This window comes from Pangasianodon hypophthalmus, chromosome 3, assembly GCF_027358585.1.
Source record: "Pangasianodon hypophthalmus isolate fPanHyp1 chromosome 3, fPanHyp1.pri, whole genome shotgun sequence".
Lineage (NCBI taxonomy): Eukaryota > Metazoa > Chordata > Actinopteri > Siluriformes > Pangasiidae > Pangasianodon > Pangasianodon hypophthalmus.
The window spans coordinates 14867320-14880389 of NC_069712.1; the positions used below are offsets into that span (position 1 = coordinate 14867320).

At 38.8% G+C, this 13070-nt stretch overlaps 1 protein-coding gene across 12 annotated transcripts in view; it reads right to left on the reverse strand.

The window, feature by feature from the left end:
* Positions 1-2962: 2962 nt before the first annotated feature.
* LOC113537600 (regulating synaptic membrane exocytosis protein 1) overlaps positions 2963-13070 on the reverse strand; it is a 75223-nt gene continuing 65115 nt past the window's right edge. For 6 of the 12 annotated variants that reach the window (XM_053232478.1, XM_053232483.1, XM_053232479.1 and 3 more), the window contains 8 exons: positions 12849-12958; positions 12494-12654; positions 11374-11594; positions 8994-9144; positions 7310-7422; positions 7036-7137; positions 6749-6888; positions 2964-6647 (listed from right to left, as the gene is read on the reverse strand). In XM_053232478.1, the coding sequence (XP_053088453.1) occupies positions 6435-6647; positions 6749-6888; positions 7036-7137; positions 7310-7422; positions 8994-9144; positions 11374-11594; positions 12494-12654; positions 12849-12958 (1211 nt within the window). In that variant the 3' untranslated portion in view covers positions 2964-6434. Of the gene's footprint in view, positions 6648-6748; positions 6889-7035; positions 7138-7309; positions 7423-8993; positions 9145-11373; positions 11595-12493; positions 12655-12848; positions 12959-13070 lie in introns of all 12 variants that reach the window. The other 6 variants (XM_053232476.1, XM_053232475.1, XM_026932173.3 and 3 more) reach the window with 2 other exon arrangements.

The following is a 13070-nucleotide window of genomic DNA, read 5'->3' on the forward strand; positions in this document are numbered from 1 at the left end:
ATTGTATTTCTCTGAAAGCTTCCTGACAGAGGACTAATCCTCAGCAGATTGTCTGAGTGCATGAACTGAAAGTGTTGCACACAGCTAACAGGAACGCACACTCTAGTGGCATGAGCTTGTCATTACAGTTTGATACTTAAAAGGAATTTGTGCTTCTGTGGCTGTTAAGCAATTGCTGGTGGTTTCTACAGACCAGTGGCAATTATGCTTTGGCGATCTACATCCATGCCACATCCTCAGAGTCCATCAGCCAGAAACACATTTCTACAGAATATGCCATATGACATGGTGCTGGTATGGTCAGAGCCCAGATCAGTTGCCCAACAATTCTAGTCATTGGAATAGTGTGCAGATTACATGGCCAACAAGATCAAGCCAGTGGAGTATGAATAACGAGTCCCAAAATATTAGCAATATATTCATTTGTGGAATGGAGCTCTGGAACATTTATACGCTTTTTACATATTTGTACGTCCCTACATAAATCACTACCTGCTTAAAAATGTTAGAAATCTTTTCACAGCCATGCTTTCAATTCCCATGCAGCCCAAAAGCAGACAGAAGCGCAGTCGCTGCCAACCATCTTCTGGGAACTACACCTGAGTTCATTCTGTATCACCACCAAATACAGATCAGCTGACAGATAACTTTCTGTTAAACCTCAAACAGGAGCAAAAACAATAGATTTTCAATGTGACCAACAACAAATGTAAATGTAACAAATGTTAATACAAAAAAAATTAACAAGTCAAATGAGTAGTTTTAAAACTGTTCTTATAGATGTTTCTCCACAGTAGTATACACAACACCTCTGGGGGTGGAAGAGCCTGGGGAAATCCAACAACAAGTTTCACAGTTTCACATACTACCACACTATGATTTGAGCTAGACTGTGGGAACATATGGGAAAATATCTCAGAGGGCCAAAAATGGTAGGAATTTTTAAATATTAAAAAAATACATCAGAAATAGCCAAATACACAAAAAGAAATCATGTTAAAGTAGACAAGTGGTATAAATCATGTATGTACAAAATCTATTATTGTAAAATGAAAATATTCTTTATAAGGACAAAAAATACATTTTTGATCAACATTAAATCTACCAGTATATTCACTGTATGCCCTGTTAACATATAACCAAAAACTGCAAAAAAAAAAAAAAAATGCCTGCCATCCCTCATGCTTTCAGAGCTAATGCATGTAATGCAAATACTAATGCTATTAAAACTATAAAACATTTACCCTATTGTCAAGAGATCATGAGTATGGATCCCGACAGTGCTACAGCCATCCATGGCCAGGAGGAAAGGGAGCAAAAAAAATTGGCCGTGCTGTCTAGGTGGGAGGGATGACATTACCCTCCCTGTCACTTACAATGAAACGATCCAACCGTGGGCTTCTATAAACTCATGTATTTGCAACAGTGGCAGTGGCAGTAACTGTAGTGCTTTCCCCTGAGTGTGTTCAGCTGCCCTGTGATGCAGCTTTGAAAAGATGTGGTTGGTTGGCTTCACGAGTCTTGGAGGAAGCATGCGTAAGCCCTCACCCTCCCCAGTTGGTACCTGTCGTTTAATGGGGAGCTGGCTTTTGGATGGGAATTGTCAGGTCATCAAATTGTGGAGAAATTGGGGAAAAATCTATGAAATATAATAAATTAGAAGATAAATCAATCTGTGTTAAATATTCATTAGCTATAGAATTTAAATAAGAATACATATAAGATTTAAAAGGTATGAATTTGAGGTATTTTGGGTTTAAACCTTCAGTGTTTGAATTGGCAGTTTCTTCCTTTGGAAGAGACCTTTCCAATTAGAATTGAATCTCTTTGTTGTTGTTGTTGTTTTTACATCTTCAGTGAATACACATGACTTGAGCAGTTGAGTAAATGGATTATTAATGTGATGTGTAATACTCACTGTGTCCACATGGTGGGGGCTTTGGGTTGTTGTAAACTGATTATTATTAATTTATCACACTCACAACAATATTAAATAAAAATTAAACATACTAAGTTTTTATTTTATAATAAATGAGTTCTTAGTTATAGTTTCAAAATTGCAAAAGAAAAAAGTAAATAAATCACAGTAATCACAATCTGGCCTATTACAAATTGCCAACTCAGTAATAAAAGTAATGAAATTTACTAAGTAATAGGTCTTTGAAAGAAATGTCTTTAAAATCCCTTAGGACATTTACTTTGATCCTTTAGTGAACTCAAATTAAAACAGAACTCTTGAATTTATTGAAGGCAGATGTTCACGGTCACCCATGCTTATATTTTATGCTTATTAGCATAAAATGAGAAACTGCAAGTTCTCTGAGCTCCATAAAGGTAGTCACATTTAAAGCACACAAAGTGGTTCTGACAGTTCAAAATGGTTCTACTGCTTCTAATCACTGAAATTATGTTGTCTTATATGAGAAAGTAAAAATGTCCTTAGGCCATGAACCTCTAGTGCTATTAGATGAAGAAAACTGTTTGTTTTTGGTTGTATCTTCTCTTTACACTTACTGACCACTTCATTAGGAACACTTGTAATCCTGCTCATTTATGCAATTAGCATGTAACAGCAACATAATGCATAAAATGCCATTACAGGTCAAGAGCTTCAATTAATGTCCACAACAAACATTAGAATGGGGAAAATGTGATCTCAGAGATTAGTTGGTTGATTTCAATTGGTCTTTTTTCCGATCTTCAGCTGTCCAGTTTCAGTGAACCTGTACCCACTGTAACCTCACATTCCTGTTCTTGGCTGACAGGAGTATCAGACCACAATGTGGTCTTCTGCTGTTGTAGCCCTTCCGCCTCCACAAGGTTTGACATATTGTGCTCTGAGATGTTTTTTCTGCTCACCATGGTTGTAAAGAGTGGTTATTTAAGTTACCATAGACTTCCTTTGTTTCCTTATTTGTTTTTTCACCCCATTCTGTGAAGACTCTAGTCCATGAAAATCCCAGGAGATCAGCAATTCCTGAAATATTCCTATTCAGATATTTGAAGCTCTTCACCTGTATCTATGTGATTTTATGCATTGCACTGCTGTGGTCAGCGAGTGTGTATATCATCAGAGTGACTTCTAAATATGTTTAGCCATATTTACAGTGAGAGTGGTGTCTGTATTAAAGTCTCCTTTATAATTTTAATATATTCTAATAAATTCTCTGTAATACTCAAGTGTCCTGATGGTAGCATGTTCTTTTCCTGCTTTACATTTGTGACACACTGCAATATGAACACATTATTGTAGCATGAATGAATTACAATTACATACAATCATTATATTGTGATATGTGCAAATATACTAAGTGCAAAGCTCTACACTGGCTACACTCTACACTCAAGTGCAACACAATGTACGTGAGGTAAATCATAACAACTAAATTTTTAGACTTCCAAAGTATCCTTCATCCTGTTAGATTTTTTGAAAGCTGGTTGAAATGGAAGCGTTATCTGTTCTGTGGGATGTGCTTCATGTAGACGAATAAAAAAACAATCCAAAAACGGGATCACCATTTCTTTCAGGATCACAGTGTCTCCATCAGCAGGGCACGAGGGCTCACTGACTAATCTGAAAATGATGTAAATCATATGCTACAGTCTTCACAGTCATCAGATCCCAACTCAGATGAACAGGTTTTGACTAGGCCTCTTAGTTCCAGTTCCAAAGATATTGTAATACTACAGCATACAAAGACAATCCAGACAATTGTGTCCTTCCAGCTTTGTGGCAACAGTTTGGAGAAGGCCCACATATGGGTGTTATGGTCAGGTGTCCACATATTTTTGGCCATGCAGTGTATATATCTGGCTGTGAACCTCCACTACCATGCCCATGTCATTTCTTCAAAACCTTAGTGAAGAAAGCCTTTATCTGGTTTTAGATATTTTTTATAGATTATATCATTTCATCTGGTTAAAAATCTTAAAGAAACACAAAAGCTAACAGGTATTTTTAAATACCTGTTACACTAGCGTCCTGCCACAAAATGAAGGACATTTGGTCAAGTTAAAGAAGTGACAGAAACTGTTCAGTATAGTAGTATAAACATGTACATAAATTTTTCAGAGCCACTGTTCTTTTTCCACACAGTCTTTTATTTGTAAATAATAAAAATGAACTCTTGAATATAAAACATACACATCATTTGAGTAACATCTGTTGTACAAACAAGAAATGTTGCAGTGAATACTTTCTATTCTGTTTCAGTGGGACACATGAATTGTAAACAATCAGTATCCTTGAGTAATACTGACAAAGGAAAGAAGTCTGCCATAACGGACATGAAAAGTAAACTTTTTTATCAAAACAGGATCTCATGGACTTTGTTCTAATGCTGTAACAGATAAACAGAGGTCCCAATTATAGTGATTATTTTATAGCCACATATATCTGAAAGAACCAGAAACTCTGGTGGTGTCCTTTCTCAGCCTTTGTTCCATTCAATGGAGCCAGGAGACAGAGCATTAATCTATTTTGACGGGGCCACTTTGTAAATATAAGTAAACCTCAAAAGCAGACTCATATTTACAGTATGTGCAGTGTTGTTTCTGTTTGCAACATTTACTTGGATACACTATTTTTTTTAAATATATATATATATATATGTATATATATGTATATATAAATATATATATATATGCTGTTTTAATTTTCATATATCATAATCATTTTCCATATATAGATAGCTCTGGTTTTATACACATTATCTAGCTCAGTTCTAGCCCACAGTAGTAGACTACAGAGAACACCAACATCTTCAGTAAAAATGAGGGCCTCGTGTTTGCTCAGTACTACAGTACAGAACTTATTTATCCATAGGGTAAAAAAAAAAAGAAAACAATTCAAAAACTCCTCATAGACATTCTGCCCCAAAATGAGGGCTGTGTGCATGGCTAAACTTGGCCAAATGCCCACACATGGAATGAATGGCTTCATTTTATTGGTTAATCTATTAATATCAAGTACGAGCAAACTGTACAAGTACATGCAACATACAAGCTGGCCTACAGTATGTGGAACTAACACACATTTATTTTAGTCTCTTTTTTCTCATCTGTCTTGTTTTACAAAATGTGCATGCAGCTTGGAACGGTTCCAGAGTCATGCTGTTGCCCATGTTGGGAAGAGAAGGTGGCAGGTTTTGGGAGGTCACCATCTCAGGCCATCTCCTAAACCACCTCTCACTTACTATCACATTCGTCCAGATGCTCGGGAAAGACTTGATTTCTTTATTAATTAATTTTTTTTTAATAACTTAAACTACCACAAAATAAAAAATGCAAAAATAGCTGATGATAATTTGGGTTGTTATAATCTTCTTTAAAAGTTTGTTTTAAAAAAAATCAAGCATTTGTGCTTGCTTCAAAATAACTTTACTTGGATAGAAATTCAGTTATGGGCAGGTCCCAAAAACAGAATGAACTAAGTCAAATAAAGTGACTGGCTATTACCTATGTGCACGGTGCCTGTCCATACTGACCAGTTCTCTATATACTCTCAAGAGCTCAAAGTATATCTGAGGGCCACTAACCTGGGACGCCAAATGTATTAGTGTATTTACGTCAGTTGGCCATTCTTATAATCTCCTGGCCAGGCTGAAATAAACCTCACTCCCAGTGTTCTACTGCATGTGGTTTTGCATCTTCCTTTAAGCTTATACGACACAACTGTCAGAATGAGCCATGTGTTCACATTCTACAAGGTGTGTCTGTGTATCAAATACATGAGAAAGTAAAAAAAAAGGCAAAGCAGTCAGTTGTAACTGCTGTAAACAGACAAAGGTTTTCAAGCTGGCCTCCCCTCTCACACACCTGATCTGAGTCAGTGGCACACTGACATGAGGAGAGGCCCTGCTCTCAGCATTCGTGAGGAGGAGGGGAGACTTTGAGAAGACTAACCCTTGCCCTTTAACCCCTGACCTCAGGCCTCTCCTCGGCAGACAGGCTTCCTGTACAATTAGGCCAAGGGAGGGGCAGCGTTGTCTTCACTCTCACCGATCCACCGTCACACCTCTGTCTCGCATACTCTCACACACTCCTTATATGGTTAGAAAACAGCTCCTAAACGTTACTGATTGGCAAGAAGCACTCAGGCAACCAGCACCGCAGTCGGCTCCTCTCTCTCTCTGTCAGCCAAAGCGGATTGCTTTCAGCTGCTCATCATTCCCTCTTTTAATTTGGGCTCGCTCATCATCTCAGCAACATGGCTAAAACAAACAGAACATGCAGTAAGGAGCGGAGTGGATCAAGGGAAATCTCAGCAATCCAAAGGCCAAAAATAAACGAGAGGAGAAGTGATTGTCAGGCTCCAGCAAAGCTTTGATCGTGATTCTGTCCGCCTGCCTGGCTGCCCCTCTGGCGCTGTATTTTTTGCCATGGGCCTTTGCTCTATTCGGTCATGTTTTATCTCATGTCCTCTCTCCTGTTCACTAGGACCTGACGCCTGTTGGCCCTGAATCGAGTGATGACTGGGAAGCACGTCGAGTGAGAGGAGCTAGTGTTGGGTCCACCAGTGAGGATGGGGGAAACAGTTTATACCAGCCAATCACTGTACTAGAAAGGTCCAGCTCTTCTAAAAGGATCTGTGCAACTCCCATGAAGCATTTGTGGTCCATGCGTCCATAGTCGCCCCACACTATTACCTGTGAGGGAAAACACACCTCACACAATTTTAAACTTTTACACAAACCAAAAACCATGTAAGAGAGGACAGATGGGTTTATACACTTCAACCTCTTCTTACCTGCAGAACTTTACCCTGCGGACTCTCCTCAAACAGCAGTGACTGCTGATACAATGGGTCGAGTGTTTTTCGTGCAATCTTGGTTTTCTTTTTGGCTTTGCATGCTCCATTATCCAGCAAGTAGACCTTGACATACGGAGCTGTGGACAGCAAACGCTATCATCAAATCAATGAGACAGTAAAAAGAATAAAACGACACTCTCTGTGGTGCTGTAAAAGTTTCCAAGCTGGCATCCTCTCTAACATACTCTTAATCTGAGTCAAAAACAGTATGAGAACACTTTTACCTGGCAGCGATTTGGATCCTGGTTTGGGGGTAAGGCCACGTGCCCTGATCACCTCTACCTCCAACTGCCCCTTTTTATCCATTAAGCCGATCTGAACATCTCCTGAAGCACACATTAACTGACATGAGGTTCTTTCTATCTTTTTGGAACTCAAGTAGTGCGACTGGTAGAAAGTAGTTACTTTTTCAAGTTTACTTTATACAGGTTTATTCAGTTCATTTATTCAAATTAAACCAAATTAAATTTGAGTCAAAATCCTGGAATGAACACTAACCCATAGACGGTGTTGCTAGAGTCTGCCTCCCCACTAGCTGTGCAGGTCCAAGGCCATCAAGGAAGTCACTGAACTGGCTGTCAGCCCCCAACCTCATCCCTGAGAAGATCAGACTATCTCACACACACACGCACACACACAAAAATGCACAAATGTTAACGAAGATAATTATTGTTATGCCTACACCTAAATCTAACCCTAATGTTAACCTGAGTAAATAATAAAAGGTTTTCTATAAAAGCTGCACTTTTTATTTTATTTAAAAGAAACAAGAAAAGACCAAATGTCTGCCAATGTCTGCACAAGGTCAAAACTGTCAGTTATTCCTATCCTTACATCCAAGATATAAAAACATGCCCATACACACAGATAATTCTTTAATTTTTCTGTTTCAGTTATTATGGTTTTGTGTCAACAGTACCTAAGAGACATGAGTGAATTTTAGGGAGACAATGATCTGAAATGTGTCTAGGGTAAATATGCCTACAACATAATTCCATCATGAAATTACTTAGATTACTAGTATTCATTTACTGTAATTCCATACCTGCCAATAATGACCTACACAGTGCACTAGAAAAAGTTGAGAGCTGAACTCTGTACATTTGTGAACAGCAGACCTTTATTAAGTGCGGTATGTAAACCATGTCCTGTGCTGCGGCCCCTCAAACACAGGCGATATTTCCTTTGAGACCAGCACAATTTCCATGAGCTAACTCCAACTGGAATGTCTGAGAGCAGTGCCAGCCAATGTCATACCATATAAGCGGCCTAAGTGATACCTCCATTTCATACAAATCAATGTGTAATTAGCTTTAAATCACACAGTCTCTTCAAGTTTGTGCTTTGTCAGGCTCCGAGTTGGATTGCTAAGGGTCGGTGTGACCGGCCACTCCACTCTACAGTGAGCAATAGCTGTTCTATTCTGTGCTCAGACTAGAACCCTGCTGAGGCCCATCTGCACGGATGATAGATATTTTAATTATCAGAGGGGTGGAAGGCTCACCATCTGGCTCCAAAAATGGAGCTGCTAAAACAATGGACATATTAAGTGTGCAAATCAGTGCAAAAATAGCCTACCTTAAGCTCTTTTTCCATGAGCTTATCTTTTGAACAATACATCTGTCCAAAAGATTTACGCAACTCGCTCGATCCAAGATACACATATGATACGAGGTCAAAGAGTCATTAGGTATTTGTACTGATTGACCATTTCAACAAAAACAACCACTGCAGTGGTCCTTAGAGTGAGTCCAGGAACCCCCCCAGGGGTCTGTGAACCATAGAAAGGGGGTGCTTCAGACATCCACCATTATCAAATTTATTATTATATTTATTATTGAGTTTTATATTAATTAGTGGGTGTCACTGTTCACTTGAATTGGACAGGTTTAATCCAAACCTCAATAATTCAAAAACAAGTCAGCCTATAAATATTGTCAATGTGGATCAAATGTATTTTGACTTCAGGAATAAAAAGCTCTCTGGCTCCAATAAATAGCTAAGACATTACTGGATACTTTAACATAAATGAGTCTAATATTTAAGTAGTTACATTTTGCTTGGAGGTGGTTTGTGGAACTAATTTTTCAGTTTTACAGGCTGCAAAATTTCTGAGAACCCCTGGCATAGACAATCAGAAGTCAGAGGAGAATTTGCAGTGTGCATGTGTTGTGATACTGACTTCCCCTCAGAGCTGTAGCTGTTCATGCTGCCATCAGTGGACTCGCGACTGGCCTGGCGAGCCATTGCATTGCGGGGATACTCCACTGCCATGCCTGTCTCCTGACTCCTCTGGATCTGACTCGAGCCTTTTGCCTTCTTATTTGCTGCTTCTACAGAGAAATAGTAGACAAGAAAACATTTATGTTACATTACCCAGATTACTAGACAAAAATTTCTCACATGAAAAGGACACTGACAGAGAATTGGTGCACATTTAAAAAAGAGAAATATACAATAGCTTTTTGTCAACGAAGTATATTTCTCCCACTCCTGGCCTTACTCATTCAAGAGGAAATATTACTGTCTGAGACAAGATGCTTTGGCCACGTTATTACCATCTCCTGCTGGATAGCATGGGGTGCCGTCTTCACTATTTATGGCCTTTTGATGGATTGCAGATGGCTGGAAAATGCCAGACCCTAAAGTCGTGCTGACTGGGTGTTAAATACAATCGAGGTATGTCACACACCCCATAGGATACTTTTACCTTACATAAATGTTCCGTCAGCCGCTGGTTCTGATGAGGTTCACATAAACCTGTTTTTGCTGTTTGGATTGGAGGTAGCAGATAACGACATTTGCTGCTTACAAGAAGAAAAAGCCTGGCAAATACTGAGATATAGAAACAATCCGTAAAGTAATTTCCCAAAAGTTACTAACTCACTCATTTTCAGTAAATGGTCAAGGTCACAGTGGATCATCCTTGGAACACTGGGGTGAGGCTGGAACACACCATTGATGGCATGCCTGTCCATTGCAAGGCACCAAGCACACACAGACATTCACACCTAGCAGCAATTTATCATAGCCAATCCACCTACTGTTTTCGGGTAGAGGAAAGAAACCAGAGAACCCAGAGGAAACCCACATGGACATGGAGACAACATGCACAGCACAGATAGAGCTGGATAAAACCTGGGACCATGGTGCTGTGAGGAGGCAACTGAAAGCTACTTTACTATAAAATGTAATTATGAGAAGATCATAGTTTGTCAATTTCACCAATGCTCTACTGAAAGAAATGTAGTCATACAGCCAAGTAACTGTTAATCACTACTCATCCAGTAGTATAGGTGTATTATTTCTTTGCATTGGATGGAAAATAGAAAGCCAAAGAAAGAATAGAAGATTTTCTCTGCTAGCTACAGAGAGTAGAACAGTTGCTGCACACCACTGCAGCCCTTTAAAATACTGATTTATGGAACCTCTGCAACACTGTCTGATTTATTATCTGATAGGCCTTTTAAGATATTGTCCAGGGGCTTGGCAGTTACGTGGTCCAAGAACTTTTTTTCTACCATCCTTTTTTAATTTGTTTCTTTTTTTCTGAAATCCATTTATTAAACCATAAATAGACAGCGCTTAAAATATGGGATTTTAAAAGATATCAGATCCAACTTCAAAGGAATTTGTCTGCATTACATCTGATTAGGATCCAGGGTTCATCTCAGAGTTAAATCCTGCCAATGTTAACAGAAAAAATGCTGCCATTCTCAGCAGCTCCAACTCTCACAGGCTTACAGGTCATAACATCCACATCCAGCCTGCTGATATCCTAGCTACTGTAATGACACAGAATATGGGGCATTTGACGAATGCCACTAAAGCAAGAGTGTGAGAGATTAAGAGGGAGAGAGACAGAGAAAGAAAGACAGAGACACTTAGAGAGAAAGACAGATTATTAGTGCTACCTTAACTAACTCTGCAGTTGCTATTGTTCAGGACTTGTGCGTCATCACATACTTTATGTCCTTACATAATACTGCCTGTCTTAAACTATAACCAGTTACATAATCTAGAACATTGCATAATATTACTAATTACCTACATGTTTTGAATATTTTTTGAGCGTATGATCATGTATTTAAAGCTCTCAGGACTATCTGTTCAGTAGTAAAGCATCTTACTCAAATATGAAGCATCTTAATTAAATGTGCAGTTGAATGTACTTAAACTTTTAAAGACATCTACTGAAATCTGATTAATTTCTGATACTGATTATTGACTTCAAGCACATATTTCTATGCTCAGGATCATCTCATTATTTCAGTCACACAAATCCATTTGCCAGATCAGACATAAGTCCAGCATTACTAAAATTTCTAATAATGTAAATATATTCACAGTTGAACTCTGACGACAAGGATGAAATGAAACAGTTTGATCTCTCTTATATTACTCTGACCACTTAAACAGAATGTACAGAGATGTCAAACACTTTTAGCACATAAAAGTTATCTCATCGGCCATATAAGGCATGCATGGCGCAGAGCAACAAAACAAAGGTGTCTGTAGACAACAGCAATTGCTATAATGGTGTGTGTGTGTGTGTCGCACACCTGTTTGGCTGAGCTGAGAGGTGCTCCTACTGCGTCGTGAGGGAATACCCACGATGGCCACCACACGAGCGCTAAGACTGGAGCGCCGCTTCTTCCCTCCTGTCCCCAGTGTTCCCAGAGCCGTGTCTGACTGGCTGCCGTCTGTGCGCTCCAGAGTGAAGATTTCACCGCTCACACTCGTGCTCTTCAACATGCTCCGGCTGGATGGGCGAACATGGCAGCTAATATGAGTAGAATATGAGAATATGAGTAATTCCACAAAGTTGCTAAATGCTCTCCAGCATGATCGATAATAAGTGGTATCTACTCATAGTAAGTAGACAGTAGATGCAGCTTTTAAGTCTGTCCTCCAGCACAATAGGTTGCAGCAGGCTAACTGCAACTATGACTATGAGGTTAAAGTTCAATATGTCAGCTTCAGTTTAAAGGTAATTACATCCAGGATGCATTGGTCAGGTTAGGAAAAGCTAACAACCTGGCAGACCATGAAGGATCATATTAGCGAAGAGTACTATAGTCCCTTAAAATGGAGAGATGATGAATAAAACTGGGCTGATTTATATAAGGCTATTTCGTAACACTTTCTGTGAAGCTCATATTAATAAATCATTATAACTGTGTTTACAAGTCTTTGTAAGTTGAAACTGATTCCACGTACACATTTATTAAACTTTAATAATGCCCCCATAAAGCTCTAATAATGTTCTATAATTAATTCCTTGATAATTAAGACTTTTCCAATATTTTTATTATTGTTAATAAATATTACAGTTGCTTTATAATTATTCAGAGGTCATTATTAGTGTTTACAAGGAATCCTTACCAACTTATAAAAATTATGAGCACAGTTATAATGGTTTTGATTGTAGGCTTCATAGAATGTGTTACCGCATTTTTTTAAAGTATATAAATATTTCTGTTTAGATTCCACTGTGCTGGAATACACATACACAAAAAAAAGACTGTCATCACCACTCACCCTGCAGTTAAGAGAGACAAAAGGTAATTATTAAGAACTGCGGTTAGGGGCATATATAATCTATGCCTACTTAACTTTGATATTTTTCCTCAATCGTGAACAACAATTTTGACTATGTAGTTTTTTGTGTGAGTCACTGACCTGAAGCGACCCCTGGGCCGCTCTGATTGGATGGACATGTAGCTGGTGCTACTGATCCGTGAGGCACTGCTGGCACGAGAGATGGCTGACACGTCACTGACATCACTGTCTGAGGATTTATGGGATACATTATCACAGCTCCGTCGCTGCTCTTTATAAAGCTGTAACACAAGAGAAAAGATGCAGAAGATACAAATCTCAAGTACGGGTAAGAGTCTGAATCTAAAAAAAAAAACTAAAAAAAAAAACTAAAAAAAAAACTAATAAAAACTGTAATGGAATATGTAAATATTGAAGACAAAACCCATATAAAGATGGGCCTGACAGCAGAGTGGGGAAAGACAGGAGAGGTTACCTCTCGTTTGTTCTTGAGCACCCTCTCCAGGTCCTGGCTGGTACTGGAGGGAGCTGGTGTCCTGTAGGAATGTACCTTCATCTGCCGTGTTCGCTCCTCTGAAGCAAGGGCTGAAAAAACATAATCATATAAACACGAGCATTTGACCAGACATCTACTGGACATTACATACAATAAGTGTACATTTATAGTCATTTAAATTCCGTAATTTATTCATACCAT